Genomic DNA, 20442 nt, shown 5'->3' with positions numbered 1-20442 from the left:
GTAAAAAGAAACTGTATCTAGACATGCAAGGATACCAGCCTAGATGGAAATATGTGACAGTTTCTGCACAAAATGGACTGAATTCTTATATAAGAGTCAGAGTGCCCAACGTTTTTTAATAATCCAGAAAAATATTTCGATAATTTGGTGAGCTTATTCCATCAACAATATCTCAAAAGAATATCAGTCTTCTGAATCTTGGATAAATCGTATAATCCTGGAGTTAGTGTGAAAAGATTTGAGTTTTCCTATCGAGTCTGTCTATATAAACACATCTGATTATAAATTCTATTTATATGTAGATACGGCATTGCTTAACATATTTTTTGTACATATGTATTACTTACTCGTTTATCTCTTTATTGATTGATTGTTTAATACCTTATGTACTGCTGTTACCTTTGGTGTGGTGCAGTATGACTTTTGCTGTCCTTGTGCCACTAAACCATAAATCAATCAATTCAAGGCAGTTACAAAACTACACTATTTCTTCACAAGTGGTCTAGGCAGGATGATAACCTAGTGTAGAGTAGGTGAAAGAGTCTTCAAGTGTGAGTATATTTTTGAAACATAATCAGTAATGTCCATGACAACTCTGTCATCGCAACTCAAGTACGATGTATCCAGTTGCAACAATTTTATTATTCATTCTCTCAACTCATTCCATCCAAAAATTTGATTCACTAATCGCAAACACAGAAGATTGGCATTTCATTGGAAGAGCCTTTTTCAGTAGGAGGTGAGTTTACAGAAAATGTCCAATGAAATTTATATTTTCTTTCAACCTATCCATACTGAATTCTATCTTTATGATTTGTGTTTTCACCATCCTGAAAATTATGCATAATTCATTCCCAAAAAATTAGTCTGTTTTAAAAGATGCTAAAAGAAGATCTGCAGTCTCTTCTTGACCACTTTGTCCTCAACAGAAAGATATTCCAAGAACATTATCCAGAGGATACTATTTTCCGATACTCCTTCCCACCAAAATCTTCACATTCAGAACAAAGATTCTGTTTTCAACCCATACATCAGAAATCTTTCCATTTTTTAATATCAGACAACTTACAAACCTATCCAAACTGTCCATAGCTTCCTTAGATCTCCAACAGACAGCAATCTCATTTACAAACAGGTGTTTTTAAAATTCCATGTTCTTTTGGTCTAGCTTACATAGGTCAGACAAACAAAACAAAAGTTTTGACATGAGAGAAAGAGAAACATCTTATCAATGTTGAATATAGAAAATAAGAAAAATCTGAGTTTTCACATCATTCATCTACCACTAATCACACTTTTGATTGGGATAATGCAGCCATCATACCATATCTGGAGGACAACTTAATTTCATGTTGTATCAAGGAATCATCTATAGCCATTCATTCATATGGCTCTCTCAACTAAACCAAGGTCTCACCAGTGACATCTAGAAATCATTTAGGAAGTCTCTCAGCATACTAGAATTTATCTTCAACAATCACTTCCCTGCTATCAAAAAAGACGTGCCTTTTGGTTTTGATTTTTTCTGCTCTAAATTTTGTTTCAATTTTTTTATTCCTTTTTTAATCTACCAGCATGAAGGTGCTGCTGATTCTTAATGCATGAAACAGTTCAGTGTCTACTTTTACATAACAATAGACTAATAAACCAAACAAATTCAAATTTTCTTACTAGTAGTAATAATTTCAGCATGTTTGGTAAGAAATATTTCATATTATTATTTTTAACAATATGGTCTGCCTGAAAACTGTGTACCATAAACACATAGATTATTTTTGAGTATTCTTGTGCAGGTAGCTTACTTTATATCATCGATATTTCTTTTCTAAACTCATTTTTCTTATATTTAGTTCTTTTGGGCTTAAATCATAGGATTCACCTAAAATTATCTTCAGAGATATCCAATGAATTTGGGCCCATGAGTTACTCTTATTTCTCTCATATAATATAATACATCTCTGTAACTCAGCAGCTATCTGTAACCAATCTATTTTAATACAAAATGATGTATTTTCAATATCTAGTGTACTATAAAATTTTCAATTAATATCTAATTTCCAATTTGTTTATGCTACATATTTAGCGTTTCGAACATTCCAGCCGCTTCCATAAGAAGATCTCAACATTTATTTCCTTTCCCCAGTGCCTGGACATGATGCCATTTATGTCATCATGTCGCAGCAAAACTTCCAGTGGTGGTAATGGTGGTGGAGATAAAAATTTTAATAATGGTGCCAACAGTAATGATAATAAGTAAGTTTGATATTTTATAATAATAACAATTATCAGCCATAAGTGGTCATTTCACACAATTTTAAGATAGAAAAAAAATTGATTTTTAGAGATTTTCACAGTTGTTCATTGTTAAGAGAATTTTTAAACAGCAGAATCTCGAAAACTTCAATTTTTTTTTTTTTATAGCAATCTTCCTCGCAAAAGGTTCACAATCTATAGTATAACAGCACAATGGATGGGATAAGGATAAAGTAGAAAGAAGGTTAGTGACATCTTTTGAGATGTCAATAACTCTTCAAAGAGAAAAAAAGAAACCTATTTTACAGGACAGTAGGTAAGAATGAAGAGGGTTAATTGTTAGTATGTTCACTCTGAAGAAGAGAGAATTGCAAGTTTAGGTGAACACAGTTTATAGAAGATAGGGCACTAAGAAGGTAACTGAGGATTTATGAGATTAAGTGAAGGGAATTGGTAAGAGAAGAGTCATTAATTTGTCTGTTGTATTAAGTCTTCCACACTTAATTATTAACAATATTAACAAGGTTTTATGGGGAGCACATCTCTACTTAAGGATATGGATGAAGCATTTCAAACTAAGATTTAAGATTTATAGAGGAAAGAGCAGTTTAGATGCAAAGTAGCATCTAATATACATTGGGGAGTGTAGCAATTTTTTGGTACTGAAGTCTGCTAGAGATATGACGTTTATTCCAGAAGATGCTTCATGTCATTGTTAACCAAGAAGCAAAATCTCTTCTTGACTGGAAACCTTGATGATATTAAAAGTAAGAATAGGCAAAATGGACTATTTTTTTTTTAATGAAAATCAAGTAGGAATGATTGTTGAGGAGACTGAATTCAAGTAGGTTACTTTTACAAGTAGGTTTGCTGAATTTAACTTTGTTTTTTGTGTCTTTGTGTGTTAAGTTACAATTTTATATTGTACTCCCCAAAGATGTCTCTGACTCAGTCAAAATATCAGTAGCATTAAACATTAGTTTTAATATTTTTCCAGTGCTGTTTTTGCTCTATTAAGCCTCTAACAAGAATTGCAGATGTACAGTATTTCTCTAATTCAGAGTTTAAGTAATAGTTATGAAATGCATTTGGTTAACAGTCTAATTCTGTGTCTGAAGATTATTGATAATGTGAAAAATTCTAAATCATATCAAAATTGAAATGTTAATTTTGGATTTTCATTTTTACAAATTCAAACTCTTCTTTCTCATGTTACCCCCATTATTGTGCTTTTGTATTTTCTATCATACTAATAGCTTTTGAATCATACTAATTTATTAATAAAATCAATTTAAAGTGCAGATAATTTCTTATCCAGTGCCACTTTACATGTACTGCTTTAAAAAGACTATAATAAACACAATCAAGCAGTAGTGTATATATGTGTAAATTAACTGTGAACAACTCATTAAGCTGTTATTCATTAGAATTGAAAGACCTTTTATCATCTCTTTCTTTCTCTCTCTTTCACATCCCTTGGAAAACTCAATAAATATTACTAATATTTACATCTTTGATTACAGGTACTGTTTATTTGCTGTGGTCAATCACAGTGGCACAATAGAAACAGGCCACTACACAGCATATATTAGGCAGCATCGTGATCAGTGGTTCAAATGTGATGATCACCTTATTACCCGAGCAAGTGTTCAGGATGTCCTGGATAGTGAAGGGTATGGTTACATGCTTTTAGAATGAAATTTGAAAATATAAAAATTATATTGTTTCATCTATTTGTTTATATATATATATATAAATGTACACCACTTTCTTCCAGCTGCCACGTTTTTATATGCTTGACTCAGTTCTAAAAGAACATAAAACTCGTTGAATACATTTGGTAGTATTTTATAATACTTTGTTTACAAATCGGTTAGTTAGATAGCAAAACATGACATGCTAGATGGGCTTAAGTCTTTTGGTGGAAGACTACTAATATTAATAAGCACACAACTCTTCTACAACCTCTTCATTTCTTTGGTCTGGAGGGGAGGGGGGAAGCACATTCTACTTTCACTGGGTTTCCTGCACAGTCAAAATCCTCAAAAAAACCCTTCCTCCACAATATTTTTCCCTTAATGTATCTCTCTCATTTAAAAGTAACCATTTAATTAATGAGTTGCTATGATTTTGTGTGTTGGGGAAGGAGTTGTGGTGTAATATTTCATATTACAGCACAACTTTTATATAATAACCTTGGCCCTATGTGCTAATGTTTCAAGATATTGTTGGGCTGGGTAATTGTGGATGTGATTGTTTGTCTACTGTGTGGATGAGATTTTCAGTGATCAGCTAAAAAGACAGTCATTTGAAAGAAATACAGGCAGCCCTCGGTGTTTACGCTTCACTTCCATTCCTGAAAAAAATGGACGTAAACCGAATCGGCGTAAAACGAATCCAATTTTAATGGGAGGTACAAAGTTATGTTCTGCACAATCAAAAAATACATACATATATATATTTGTTAAAATAAAATTATTAATAATGAAACAAAACAAAATTATATACAAAAAATATGAAACTTCGAAAAGATATTACATATTTCTACGTTGCAGTCCCTGGTTTCGGATCACCTGCATTTTTTTTTTTTTTTTTGAAAAAAAAGTATCCAGTTTTAACTGCCTAGATTTTCTTTTTCTTTCTTTAAGGAGTTCAGTGTAAGGTCGAATAGATGCGATTACACTCCTTTTTACGTTCACACTCTGTTCCCAATCGTGGTCCATTTCGAAGAGTTCATCAGTCAGTGTCTCTATGCTTGCAAAGATACGCTGTAAATCAGCCATTTTTATATCTCTCTGAGGACCTTCTTCATTTTCTTTCTCCTCCTTTGGATGTTGACTTAATTGTTTGGCTAATTCTTTTAAGTCTTCATTGGAAAGCGGTTTATCATGGCTCTCTAAGACTTCTGTCACATCTTCAGCTGTAATATCATTCAATCCCACCTCTCGCGCAAGCTTAGTAACATCTTCAGTAACATTCTCCTCTTGCTCTAATTTTTTGAAGTTGTGCATAAATGCTGGAAAAAGTTTTTGCCATTCTCCTTTTAAACACTTTACTGACACTTCGTTCCAAGCTGCTTTGATGTTGTTAATACCCTTCAAAATATCGAATGACTGCCAGTAGTCTTTAATAGTTTTTCCTGAAGTGTCCAAGACTCTTACCATTTCCATAAATGTTATACAGAGGTAAGAGGCTTTGAAGATTTATATAATCGCCTTATCCATCGGTTGCAAAAGCGATGTTGTGTTTGGGGGCATGTAAACAACCTTGACATCCAATGGTGTTCTTACTTCAGTAAGGTTTTGAGGATGTCCAGGGACATTATCCAAGAGAAGCAATGCCTTGGCTGGCAAATCATTTTCTTTACAGAACGAAGCATGGTAGGACAAAAATAATTTGTGTACCAATCTATAAAAATGTCTTGTGTAACCCAAGCTTTCTTCTTCCATTTCCAATAGACTGGCAGCATGGCTTTTAGACCCTTGATGGTGTGTGGTGTCTGTGAATGGTATACCAACATTGGTTTAAGCTTCAAAGTTCTGGAGACATTTGCACCCAACAAAAGCGTAAGTCTATCTTTTGCAGCTTTAAAACTTGAAGCGGAACGTTCTTCACAGGAAGTGAAGGTGCATGATGGCAATTTTTTCCAGTAGAGCCCAGTCTCATCAACATTAAAAACGAGATCAGGAGGATAACTTCCTTGTTCTACACAGTCTTGAAATTCTTTAGGAAAAGCAGCTGCTGCTGCAACGTCTTCACTTGCCGCCTCACCACATAATTTGACACTATGGCACTTACTTTGAGACTTATATCTCATGAACCAACCTTTGCTTCCTAAAAATGTTTCTTCACCTCTATCTTTTTAAGATCCTCAAAAATTGTTTTTGCTTTCTCAGTTATAACAGCCTGCATCAGAGGAATATTTTTCTAATTCACGTCATTCACCCATAATGATAATAATTTTTTTCATGAAGTTTACCCCTGCTATAACTTACATGTTTTGCATTTAGTAATGCCATGGATTGTTGCGCAGACTGTTTTATTCTATCTGCATTTTTCATAATTGTAGTAACAGTCGATGGAGGTAAGTTCATACTTCTACAGACATTAGCACGTGTCTGTAATAAGTCTACATCTTCTTTTCAAGTGTGATTGATTTCTGCACCTTCTTAACACCAAGCTCTGCTAACTTTTCTGCACTTCTTTTATCAGACATGGTATGTAATTATGTACTTTATCAATTTAAATACGTATGTATGTAAAAAGAATTAAATAGAACAATTAAGTAGATTCAACAGTAAAACTAGGTTTGATACATATACATCATAGTAGCTCGGTAAACACTCGAACACTGGAGTGCCTGCTAGCGTCGTTTCTCAGTCAGACCACACTACAGTAAGAAAGCATGCGCAGGCATCCGGCGTTATTGTGAATCTGCGTAAATTGGACCATCGTAAACCGAGGGCTGGCTGTATAACTAACGTGACTATAAATGTATCCAGTGTATGTCTGGGTGATGAAACCAAATAGGAAGCGTCATCAACACAGTGTAGCTAAACTGTGAATTTAAGTGTGACTATTTTGAGGGATCTGTTTTCTAAGTGTTCAGTCTATAAAATAGGTTGGAAAGGGCAAAAGTGATAGTATCATTTAATTTTTTTGCATTTTCTCCCATGCAAAATAACCAATTTTTTCATTTTTTCATGTAGTACTATCATATCCTGTACACCCCCTTGTGGGTACATGGCAGGAATTTGATGATGATGATGATGCAAAATAACCAACATGGAGAGTGAATTTATTCAAACATGCTGTTGGGAAAGCTTAATTAAATCAAGTCTATTAGTGCTATGCTTTTAAAAGGGAAATAATGTCAAAGCTAATAGTGACTGAATTTTTGAGGGTAAGATCTCCTAAACTTTTGAAATAAATAGCTTTTTATAAAGGAAGAGATGTTTATGAGAGGTGGGAGAGGAGTGGGATTTAACTGTTTGATAACTTTAATTGTCTAAAATCTCTAACCAGAGAACTGAACTCATCTAAGGAATGAGAATTAGATGGATCGATAACTTTATAAATGGTAGTGGTTTTTGTTACTACACTTATAGACATCCTTTTTTTTTGGGGGGGGGCTCATTCATTTAACCGCTGGATAGATAATCCTCACTAATCATCTAGCATTCATTTTCAACAAGTTCTCTTTTTAATGTGATGATTTTATTCTAGATAACTCAGACCACAACTTGATAAATTGTTTCTTCTAGAGCTGTATTTTCCAAAGTGTGGTATGTGTACCCCAAGGGGGGGGTACACATACCACACTTTGGAAAATATAGCTTCAGATAAATGCAGGGCTAGTCTATAATTAATTTTTAAACTAAAATATAAAGGAAGTTTTAAACAGAATGTCTCTTGGTATGTATTGACTGACCTTCATCAGGGCCGCAACTGATTGATGGCTCAGTCACGTTCTTACCGTATGACTTGATCTGTGTGCATTAAAGAAAGAGCACATGAGACAGAATGTCCCCTTACCTAATCTCAGTTTTATGTTCTTTGGACTATAATGATGCCAAGTGGGATGATTTGTATTCTACCTTTCTTTTACTATTCAGATTCTCTTTTACAATTTACATTCTTCTAATATAACTCACTCTGACCAAGTTGTTGAAATTATACTTGTTAAAATGAAAGCCTTCGTCTCTCTTTTCTATTCAAAATCTACACACATTATCTAAGTCTTGATCTTTCAACAGTGCAAAAGCAATAAACTCCAGCTTCATTCTTAGTTCACAAAGAAGAAAGTTCACAGTAGGGGAAAAAAAAAAAAATCTGACATTGAAAAGGCAAAATACAAAACACTTATGTACGAATGGCAGTTGTATTATCCAATCCCTTACCAAGGCCACTATCTATCTATCTGTCTCATGTGGGTGAGACTCGTGACACAGTATCACAATAATGTTACCTAAAAACAAAATTTCCACCTTGGCATTATTGTTATTGTCCAATTCCAGCATGGATAACCTATACAAATTGCCTCCTACTATAACAGAATATGCTGTGCATACTCCTGGATTTTTGATCACAGACATAAGAATTTGAATAACTTATAAATTGAAAATTCTTCTGTTCTTTCAGTAATTTTATATATACAACTAGGGGCTCCGTCCCCTGACGCCTATGGCACCCAACCCCCTGTGTTCCGGACTGGTAGGCCGGTTCTCCTTGAATTCTGATGACTCGAATTTTGAAGACTTGACACTCAGGGTAGCCCCTGAGTTTCAAAACGTTTCAAATAACTTGACAAAAACATTACATAAAAACATTACAGCTTACATCCGTTTCAAGCCGACGTCACATCCGTTTCCAATTTCAGCTTATCATTTTATAGTATAGAGTAGATTATATATAAATATAAGATGTCAAATTTATAAAATGTCAAAAGTATAACAGACAGCTACATGATATAAATTATGTTGTAAGCAGAAAACTGAGTTTAAATGGCTATTGAGTTCACGGTCAATGGAACAAAATAATAACTTCAACAGAGTCACCTCTCAAATTTGGAAAGCCAAATTTATAGAGGAACAGCCCACAGATGTTCATCTGTGAATTTGGCTTTCCAAGTTTGGGAGGTGTTTGTTAAAGTTATTATTAATTAATTATTTTCTGTCAAGACGGGTTGACTACTTCATGAGTCCATCTTCTCCATTCTTCTCTTAATAAAGTCTTTCTTGAAAGATCTTGGAGGCTGTTGATCTTAGCAGCTTTTTTGATATTAGTGATCCAGTTTATTCTTGCTCTGCCCTTGTCCGTTTGGTGGTGTAGGGTGATATAAGGTAATCTCTGTTGATTCATTCTGTTTACATGACCATACCATTTTGACCTCTTTTTATTGAGTTTTGTCTAATAATATTAGTTCTTTATAATTTAGTTCATTTCTCACTATTTGATTGGTCTTTTTCTCAGTTCATTTAGTTTGGTTTATTTTTCATAAGCATTTGGATTCAAATGCTTGTAATTATTACAATAACAATTTTTAAAAAAGTGTGTGGGGGGGGGGACTTAAGGGAATTTTATAACTGAAACCGGAATCTTTGGTCATGTTTCAATCTTAATTTTAATTTTCAATCTTAATTTTAATCTTACAACTGCATTTTCAATGCAGTTGTAAGATTAAAAATAGAACAGAATAACATTTCAGAAATGAGGAAACACATATTACCTATCTGTAATACATGTTAGTTATAACCATTAGAGAGAAAATACTTTATATATAAAATAGTCTCATCCTAAAGATAATGCATGTTCACAGCAAACCAAGATTTTTTGATAGTGTCTGAGTTAGTCTGGTTGCCTTGGGATAAGCAAATTTTTGCAATAATGTCATCCATATAACAATGATAGGGAAAGTGAATGTGTTCAAGATGTGCCACCCAAAATGCTCCAAGCAATACTTAGCAAGGGTGGGAGAGATTGGAGAGTACATTCCCCTTCCTTCAGTTTGTTTCAAGTTTTTTCCTAATATGAAAACGATATGCAAATTATCTGGTTTCACATTAATATCAAAATCAGATAATTTCACAATATTGGGAGGAAAATCTTTCTGATGTTTCTGTTAGTGGAATTAAAAAGTGAAACCATATATAAACTGATTAAATCTTTGGACAGTAAAACAATATCAGACCTATGGTTTTTAAAAACTCCAGGATTGTTCATGTAAGGAGAATTTTTGTGCAGGAAAATTATAATTGTGCAGTTTGGAAATACTATACAGTCTAGAAGCTCTAGCATAATGGGCATAGATTTTTTTTGTTGTTTCTTCGTCCCAGACTTGAATTTCATCTAGTAGTTTATTTAATTTGGGATTGTATAGGGTTTCTGAAGGTGCAAGATAAGTAGAATTATCTTGTAGTAAAAGGTTATACTTCCTGCAGTATTGCTTATTATCTTGCACTACTAGAACATGTTCTTTGTTAGTTTAGTAATAATAATACTTCTATTTGAGAGAGACAGAGAGAGAGCTAGAAGTATATACACTTAAATTGGAAGGAAAAAGTATAGCTCTAAATATGAAATATACTACTTAATAAATTCTACTGGAAAAGATAAAAGATCATCAAAAGAGAATTAGCCAAATTCAGAATGTGATGATTCTCATAATTATAATAAGTCTTTTTCTGTGCTGACTCTGAAGATATTCATTATATGGAATCAAAATTACTGGGAGACAAGACTATTCAGAGTTTAGAGAAAAAAAATATTAATGTGTTGGTTAGTGATTAATAAAAATCTTCTTGGTTTGTTTGCTGGCATATAAATACATATATACATGTGATTGTAAAAAAAAAAGCTTCCATTACATTATCCGGTTTTTGTCCTTAGTCTTTAATATTATGGGTAGGTTTGCGATGATATGCTTAGAAGAGCACCAAGATTGCATTAGATTTTGTGAATTGGACAGATCAGGTCATACATATTCTTCCAGATATAGACTCCATTAGAAAAAGATTAATCCATTTTTTATTAGAAAAATTTTATAGAGTTGCAAAACTCTTTAGAAAGCTTCTCAGTGTACAGCAGAACTGAACATTCATCTTGCAGAACCTGATTCCACAAAAACTGTCTCACATGAGCTGCAATTGCTAAATCTCTGATTGCTGAAAAGAATGCTCGGATGCATAAATGATGGTGTCACAACCATCAAACCTGGACATTAGAAAGTTAGAAACATGTGATATTGTCAGATGAGTTGGTCTTCATGCTGTTTCCTACATCAGGACAAGTTTACATTTGGAGAACACCCAAGGAAGCCTACAATCTGGAATGTTTGGTTCCCAACAGTAAAGCACGGGAGCAGTTCTGTGATTGAGGCTGAGCAGCAATATCTTGGTATTCTGTTGGTCCAATTATTACACTTCTTAGCAGAAGTAATGCAAGTGATTATTTGGATATTTTGAGTAATCAAGTGCATCCCATGATCCAAATGTTATTTCCAAAGAACAATGCGGTATTCAATGGCTATCACCTTCATGCTCTTCATGGTTTGAAGAGCATGAAGGTGAACTTCAGTATCTTCCTGGGCCAGCACAATCACCAGATTTAAATTTTATTGAACCATTCTGGTCAGTTTTGGAGACTAGAATAAGAAACAGATTCTCACCTTCAATGACTTTAAAACAACTTGAAGATATTCTTCAAGAAGAATGGTACAAAATTCTATCAGAAACTATTCAGAACTTATTTGAGTCCATTTCAAGAAGAATTCAGGCTATATTGAAGGCAAAATGTGGTCCAATACTATATATATTATAGAGAAATATGTATTCATAACAAGTGTTTCCATTTTTTTGTCAAACCATTTTGTATATATGTGTGTATGTGTGTTTATATAATATATATTATAGTTACTTAAAATAAGGGGATATTAAATCCCACATAGTTTTAAAACCGAATAAGAAACTCAAAGATTGGAATCAGAGAGTTTCTTGCTGAATATAGTAAACTATAAAGTATCGGCGACACTAGCGTTAGCAAATGCAAGTGATCCTAGTACGTAGTACAATACTGGGTAGCTTGTTGCAAAGGTGGAGAAGTTCAGATCGCTATTCTTAGGTATTTTCCATAATGTAAAAACACATTTCCTAGGAAATGTATGCTGTTATTACATTATGGAGGGAGGTCACTACCCAGACTGGTTTCAGCCTTTATCGAGGCTTCATCAGTGAGTAGCTAGACCTAATAATACCAAAGTGTATAGCGAAAAGAACTTATATACTCTGCGAATGAGTTATCCAAACAGGTGCAACCATTAAGTTACTTAAATATAAAGAGCTAATAAGCTTCATTTCGGCAATGAAAACATTACTTAAAATAAGGGGATATTAAATCCCACATAGTTTTAAAACCAAATGAGAAACTCAAAGATTGGAATCAGAGAGTTTCTTGCCGAATATAGTAAACTATAAAGTATCGGCGACACTAGCGTTAGCAAATGCAAGTGATCCTAGTATGTAGTACAATACTGGGCAGCTCGTTGCAAAGGTGGAGAAGTTCAGATCGCTATTCTTAGGTATTTTCCATAATGTAAAAACACATTTCCTAGGAAATGTATGCTGTTATTACATTGTGGAGGGAGTCACTACCCAGACCGGTTTCAGCCTTTATTGAGGCTTCATCAGTGAAAAGGCTGAAACCGGTCTGGGTAGTGACCTCCCTCCATAATGTAATAACAGCATACATTTCCTAGGAAATGTGTTTTTACATTATGGAAAATACCTAAGAATAGCGATCTGAACTTCTCCACCTTTGCAACGAACTGCCCAGTATTGTACTATGTACTAGGATCACTTGCATTTGCTAACGCTAGTGTCGCCGATACTTTATAGTTTACTATATTTGGCAAGAAACTCTCTGATTCCAATCTTTGAGTTTCTCATTCGGTTTTAAAACTATGTGGGATTTAATATCCCCTTATTTTAAGTAATGTTTTCATTGCCGAAATGAAGCTTATTAGCTCTTTATATTTAAATATATTATAGTGTTTTTTAATATAAAATATTAATCTAACTTGTTTTGTCCTTATTGCAAGAGACATCTTTACTTGTTGTAAGCAATATAAAAATATATAAAAAAGACAGACTTACAAATAGCAAAAAGAATAACATGGTGTCAACAAATATGGTATTATGTAGGATTATAGTTATTAAAAGTAGTTGTGGGCATATGATTATTGTATATGGTTGCATGCTTCCTTATTCAGATAGATAAATACTAGGATTCCTTTTCAAGTTTACACTAATCTAGCATAATCTCAAGAGACTCCCAGAGTCTTGTCATAAGCACCAGTGTAAGATTTCAGATGCATTCCAAAGACTCTGGTTTCTTTATTATTAATAATAATAACAACAGGGAGTGAGAGACTCATCGAGGGAGGCTGCCTACTACACACACCAGCTATCATACTTATTCTTGAATTCATTCACACTGCTTGCACTCACAACATCTAATGGCAATCATTTCCAATCACACACCACCCTCTCAGAGAAAAATCTAGCCCTCACCCCCTTCTTAGTGGCCTTCATTCTCAGCTTCCAAGGATGCCCTCTCATCTACCCCCCCCCCCCCCCACACTCCTTAAATTGAAAAATTTCATCAATTGAAATCCTGTATTACCCTTTCAGAAGTTTGTAAGTCTCAATCATACATCCCATCTTTCTCCTGTTTGCTATGTCTGCAGTCTACAAATTCTCAATCTGTCTTCATAATCAGTATTCCACAATTCTGTTATTCTGTGTCATTGGCATGTTCTTTGATGCTTTGCTCAAATAGGTTTTTCTTTGTTCATAGCATGGGGTCTTGCAGTTATACCATAGGTATAACTGTGTTTAGGTTTAAATGATCAAAGTAGGGGTTCTATTTTAATAAAAAATGGTAGTGTTTATATTTTGTACTCCTTAAGAATTCTGGATATATGTTGACTGATATAGAGTCAGTGTAGGAAAGTGAAATAAAACCTTTTTCCTTGTCGTCTGAAGTTCGTTGAGCTTTTCTGATTGGAAGGAGGGTCTAGAGATGTACATTTGTCATAACCATTTTGTTGGAATGAATTTATTAGGAAATAGATTTCTTTGGTTAACTCAACCATCAATAATGTTACAGCAAGCTTGTTCTCCCATTGCTGAGAACACTAAGAAAGGGAGTGAATCCATTTGACTTTAGTTCAGCAGTAAATCTCATGTTAGGGGTGCTAGTTGTTGAGGTGACCTCAAAAATCAAGAAGAGATTGCTAAATTTGTCTTCAACCCAAGAGAACATTATCATCAGTATACATTTTTCATACCTTAGGCTTCAGTGGATATTCTTCCGAGGTTTTTTCTTTGAATACTTTCATGTAAATGTTGGTTAGAACTGGAGAAAGGAGACTAACTATTCTTGGATAGTCCAGGGTTCTCTTGATCTAACTCTGATGTTGTGCAGTGCTTGAGCAAGGCCATGAGTGTTTTTCAGGAACTTCTTAATTATTATTATTTGACACCTCCAGGGAGTCCAAAGACTCATCAAGGGAGAGTGTGCCAACAGCATCGAACGATTGGTTCCCATCCAACTACTAACCGCGCTCAAACTTACTTAACTGAGCTATTAGTAGCAGAGGCTCTACCAATCGACCAACCTTTGCTGGCAAAAAACATTTTTCCGGCACCAGGAATTGAACCCGGGCCTCCTGGGTGAGAGCCAGGTATCCTAACCACTAGACCATGTTGGAACCTATATTACCCTGTGTTATTATCCTGTTTCTTCTTCTTCTTTCTTCCTTCATAGCATTAGTAGTCAATCTGATTATTGTTAATGCTAACCATAATGTCTTGTTTATTGCAATGGATGTTACTAATAGTAGAAAAGAAATGTCCAGAGTGTTTTATGAAAGAAAAATGATGACTGACATTTCAGAACTTTTATCGGTCTAGCTCAATGGTTCCCAAACTTATTTGGCTTACCACCCCCTTTTCAAAAAAAATTTCTTCAGCACCCCCTGGAAACTACTTTCTAAGACCTGACCAGCTCTACCTGATACATATAAAAGAAAATCATATGAAAATATGAAAACAAATAGATAGAAACAAATTTGCTTTTTATTATGCATCTAGTCAAGATTTTTGAAGTTTGGAAATATGGCACCTTAGAACTGAAATTCATGAAATTTTAAAATTATTTAAAATTTCATAAATTGCATGTAAACATAGGACAAGTTGGAGCTGAAAATTTAATAACACTATTAAAATTAAGAAAACAAACACAAAATTGCACATGTGTAAAAGAAAAAATGCACATAAAATAGTAAATAATGACCAGTAATATTATAACCAATCCTAATGAGAAGGAAAGCCTGGTGTGCTGCTACCAATTTATTGATATTTAGCTCTATATTTGTCAGCAGCATTCTTAAATCACTGCAATCAGCTATTGGCAGTCGGTTTCTTTTTTTTAGTTAAAAGATTTGTGACCACACTGAACCTACGTTCCACTAAATATGATGGAAATGCAATTAAAAACTTTTTTACTACAGCCCACAATCCTGGATAAAGTATGGGCATCTACTTTTACAACCAGAACTGTTGGTACCTGTTTTTGAATTTTAATTTCAATTCCTCATTTGTTGTTATTTCTATCAGTTCTTCTTGTAATTGTAAAGATTCTTCTGTGTTTGTACTTGAAAAAGGTCCAAAACCCAATCAGGTATTTTCATTTCAAGAATATCTTTAAATCGTTGGTTGAAATCACAATGGAGAGCTTCCAAGTGCAGACAATAGCCGAGCATGTCTTCATCACATTTTTCCACTGTTGATAGATTTGGAAACTGGCTAAATTCTCCTCATCCTAAGTTTTGTTTGTACAGGACAAATTTTGACACAAACACAGAAATAACAGCTTTTGTTTTTATTAAATTCAGCTCATTTCCTTGGAGCTGTAGATTTGTTTCATTAAATTTGTTAAACAAGTTGGTCAAATGTCACTTCTGAAATTAATTAAGTTGGCTCCTAAAGAATCATCTCTGTTTTCTAAAAACTGTAGCACTGGTCAAAGATTTTTAAAATCGATTCAAACAGGCACCCTTTGATAGCCAATGAACTTCTGTGAAGAGTAGCAAGTGATTGAATTCTTCATTGTTTTCGATACAAAGTTGTCCAAACAATCTATCATTCAGTGAATGACTTTTGATGGTGTTGACTGCTGTAATTACATAATGTAATGTCCTGTGTAGGTGATCACTCAGGTATTTGGCAACTAAATGTTGACGAGTGAATACATTTGCCACCGCCTCTTTGAAATATGCAATAAAATCGCAATAGCGCTCTACCATCGCTGGAGCACCATCAGTAGCAACTGACAAAATATTAATCAGAGGGATTTCTTTTTCTTTAAAAAACTCTTCCAATGCATGAAATATTGATTCTCCTTTAGCGTCAGTTAGCAAATTTTTAGCAAATAATAATTCTTGGCAGATTTTTTCTTCTTTTATGTATCATACATATGCTAAAAGTAAGGCTTCATTTCCTGTTAAAGTAGACTCATCAAGTTGTATAGAGAGTTGGGTTGTTTTTAAATACTCACATAATGAGTCTTCAACATCCTGGGCCATTTCATCAATTCTTTGTTGCTCTGTATTATTGTTGAAAGGAATTTCTTGATAATATCAGAGGCTGACTTGTGCAGTACAGTGCTTATGACCTCACTAACAGCTGGTAGGATTAGTTCTTCACCAACATTATGCAGTTTTCCTGATTTAGCAATCAGCAAACTTGAAAATATGATAAATCCTTATCTTTTTTATCAAATGTTCTAGTCTTGAAGGCTTCATAGATTCAATTCATTTGAAAAAGCTTTTTGGCAAATCAGGCACATTGGTAATGTTTTGTTTGTAGGTGACTGAATAAAGCTGTATTTCAAATATTCAATATTATATTGTCTACATTTCTTCTTGAGTTCAGCCATGATATTATCTGTAAAAAAAAAAAAGTGAAATTTATGAAATTGCTAGAATGCAATTTCTCACGTACCTAAACCAAATTATTTTTACAAGAAAAGGTATAAAAATACACATGTGAAACCTGCTGTTTTATTGGAGCAACAATAATTTGCTTTGCATAATCTGTGTAAGTAAGGTACCGACTAAATTGAACATGCACTAAAATTTTTATCCACTACATCAAATTGCTAACTGCTTGTTATACAATTCAGATACAATCTATTTCTCATGTATTTATAGTATTATACAGTGAATAAGTCATAACATGCACGTTCCTGCCGATGCATACTGAACTTGTAAAATCCCGATCACTTGAAAGTGTGTGGTTGGCAACACTTTGCTTGTTAAGACCTGTCATCGGACCTCAACGCCGATCAGCTGTAACTTGCATTTTGCACTTTTCCTTGGAAAATAAAGCAACCATTACAGGGAGGGTGACTTGGATGGTAAGGAAGGCCAAAGCTAATTATGAGAGGAAGCTAGCTGATGGGTCCAAAAGAAATCCTAAGGAGTTCTTTTGCTATGTGGCAAGTAAAAGGAGTTATAACTATGGAAGGATTACTTTAAAAAGTGTTGATGGTAGGGAAGTAACAGAACCATATCAAATAGTTGAATTATCAAGTGATCATTTTGCAAATGTATACCGTCTTGGTTGTGATATTGCAGTGTCAATGTGTTACTGACTGATGAGAGACAAGAGATGGAAAAAATAGCAGTGCTTAGTATATTGCAGAACCTTAATGTGAACACTGCTATAATGTCTTACCAAGCTGTTTAATTTAAGCCCCAAAAGAGCGGAAAGAGGGGGAAAATAATTCCACTGCAGTAGTAGACAAAAGTAGCAAATTATAGTCCAATTAGTATATATTAGGAGTGGCAGTTAAAGTTTTAGAGAAGTTTATAAAATTAGAATTCAGGACTGGGTTTTGTACCAGGGAGTTGACACCTGTCTTGACATTTTTTTAAATACGAGTCTTGCACTCATATTAAATGGTATTATCTTTGATGGACAGCATAGATTTGCTAAAAGGAGGTCATGTTTTAGTAATCTACTTACTTATTACAATAAAGTGACTGCTTCCTTGGACAGAGGAGAAGAATACACAGTAATATACAGTAGACTCTCGACTATCTGGCCTAATGTGGCGGAAGGGCAGGCCGGATAGTCAAATAATACAAAAGCTGGATAGGCCGGAGTTCTAGGCCTACCTTTTCACACAAATGTGAAAAGGTAGGCCTAAGATGAAAGAGTCAAAACTTTTAGTTTTTGAAAAAGTCCTTGACGCAATGTCCCTCCACTTATGCAAGCAGATGATATCAGCTGGTGTCGCTTCCTCCTGCTCGTTAATGTACTGTAGCGTTGCCTCAATCGTCTCGAACCCTTCTGAATGTGGGATGAGATTTTTCCTGTCATCTAAGGATGCCTCCTCCTCCTTCCCCCTGTGTCACCATTTCCACAATATCGTTGTTGGTTATTTCAACTTCGTCGTTTGACATCCATTCTGTAATGTCCTCTGCATTGACATCGTCACAGCTCAGTACATTTTTGAGCAACGAAACAAGTTTATCGTTTTTCGTCTTCCACTTTGGTTTCACACATGGGTTCAAGGTTGAAATGTTCACCTTCATGGTCCAAAAGAATTTTCCAAGACTTTACAAGTGATATGTTTCGAATCTCTTTACTAACAATTTACTAACGTAACCAGGAACAATGGCAAACATATTCCGCATTTGTGGACATCTGATACACAACTGACAAAGTGGGAAAATCCGCACTTTGCATGTCTCAACTTGTGTTATGCACACGGCACATAGGAGGATTGTAGCAGACACCCACTTGCAACGCCTTGGCAAAGTAAATTACAGTACGTATTCCTCATTTTATCATGGAGAATTACTGTATTATTATAATTCTCCGTGATAAAATCCGGGCTCCAGATAGTAAGGAGGCCGGATAGTCGAGAGTCTACTGTACTTAGATTTCGCAAAGGCTTTTGATAGAGTACCTCATGATAAATTGATAGTCAAACTAGAGCAGATGGGGTTGGTTAGATTAGTGCATTGGATTGGAGATTGGCTATCTGATAGGTATCAACAAGTTGTGTATGGGGGAGCTGTATTGAGGAAAAGGAAAGTCACTAGTGGAGTGTCTCAGGGGTCTGTTTTGGGGCCATTACTTTTTAACTTGTATATTAACGATATAGGTGAAGATTTGGATGGAGATATTCAGTTGTTTGCAGATGATGCAAATTTGGGACAAAGCATGAAGAGCAGTGAAGATGTTGTGGCCTCACAAGAAGACTTGAATAAATTGAGTGATTGGGCACGCGAGTTCAATGTTGCAAAATGTAAGGTTTTAAAATTTGGAAAACAAAGATGGGATGCAGAATTTATGCTTGGCAAGGATATATTGTTGGAGGTGGAAGAAATAAGAGATCTGGGGGTGATAGTGGATAAGGATCTGAAATTTAGGGGACACATAGCCAAAATTGTGAAGACAACACAAAGGCTTCTGGGAATGATGCAGAGGACATTGATGTGTAGAAGTAGGGAGATTCTTGTTTCGTTGTATAAGGCTTTGATTAGGCCACACATGGACTATTGTACCCAGATTTGGTCACCTGGTTTTCAGAAGGATGAAGAGACGTTGGAAAGGGTCCAAAGGCGATTGACTAAGGTAGTTTCTGACCTCTGGAATGTCTAGTATGAGGAAAGATTGAGAAGATGTAATTTGCAGAGTCTGGTGGACAGGAGGAAGAGGGGAGATATGATAGAGACCACCTACAAGTTGGTAAAGGGTTGTTATAGGATCAATGCTGGAGAAGTTCTACAGAAAATGGGAGATCGGGGGAGAACCAGAGGGGGATCATCCCTGGAAACTGTATAAAGAGAGTGTGAGTAGGGGAGTGAGAGGCAGGTTTTTTTTGTGCAGAGTTGTGAATGATTGGAATGCCTTGCCTGAGAGTTGGTGTCTGCAAGGAGTTTGAATGTGTTCTAGGCACGGTATGATGAGCTGTGTGTATGATAAAAGGACCTCCCAGATGAGTCTTTGACTCCATGAGGTCTTGGGGTAATAATAATAATAATAAAATAAATTGTATTCTCGAGTTGTTGTTTTTTTTTAACTCAAAATTATTAAATTAAATTTTATTTTCAGCCCAATAGTTTGTAACTAATGAACACACTACTGTATGTGTGTGTGTAGAGAGAGAGATTCCAATGTAATGCATGTACTCTGTTGTTTCTTTTATTTAAATTCCTTATTGTTCTCTGTCTACTCTGATGATGTCTTACGATATGTGAGACAAAATATCTGTATAATAAATCTATTTTCAATAGTAAATCAATAAAACATCTAACAGTAGATATACTACTGTTATCTGCATCTCCTTTTGTAATACACGCATTATCCTGTGTAATGTATAAGTAAATTGCTAAAATGAAACCTTTAACAAAACCATACTGATCCTTGATGAAACTCTGGTATTTCATCTTCTACAAAAATAGACAAAAGTCAGAACACATGAAGTATTATTGTTTCCCATATTTGAAAAGTTTTATGCAACCATATTTATTCAAATTAGGCTGGTTTTTAAGAGCAGCAGCAGATTCTAAAAATATTCTCTTCTAAATGTACTGTGATGGAACATGGTGGTCTT

At 34.6% G+C, this 20442-nt stretch overlaps 1 protein-coding gene and 1 non-coding gene across 3 annotated transcripts in view; one reads left to right on the top strand and one right to left on the bottom strand.

Moving 5' to 3' along the window:
• Nucleotides 1-20442, top strand: part of not (ubiquitin carboxyl-terminal hydrolase nonstop) — a 231675-nt gene that overhangs the window by 199641 nt on the left and 11592 nt on the right. For both annotated transcript variants that reach the window (XM_090411716.1, XM_090411717.1), the window contains 2 exons: nucleotides 2084-2253; nucleotides 3777-3926. In XM_090411716.1, the coding sequence (XP_090267842.1) occupies nucleotides 2084-2253; nucleotides 3777-3926 (320 nt within the window). The remainder of the gene's footprint in view (nucleotides 1-2083; nucleotides 2254-3776; nucleotides 3927-20442) is intronic.
• TRNAE-CUC (transfer RNA glutamic acid (anticodon CUC)) lies at nucleotides 14450-14521 on the bottom strand. Its single transcript has one exon. It is a non-coding gene; the product is annotated as a tRNA-Glu (tRNA).

This window comes from Typopeltis vanoorti, chromosome 21, assembly GCF_054136105.1.
Source record: "Typopeltis vanoorti isolate ZY-2024b chromosome 21, IOZ_Tvanoo_1.0, whole genome shotgun sequence".
NCBI lineage: Eukaryota > Metazoa > Arthropoda > Arachnida > Uropygi > Thelyphonidae > Typopeltis > Typopeltis vanoorti.
This window is presented reverse-complemented; position numbering and strand designations above follow the sequence as displayed.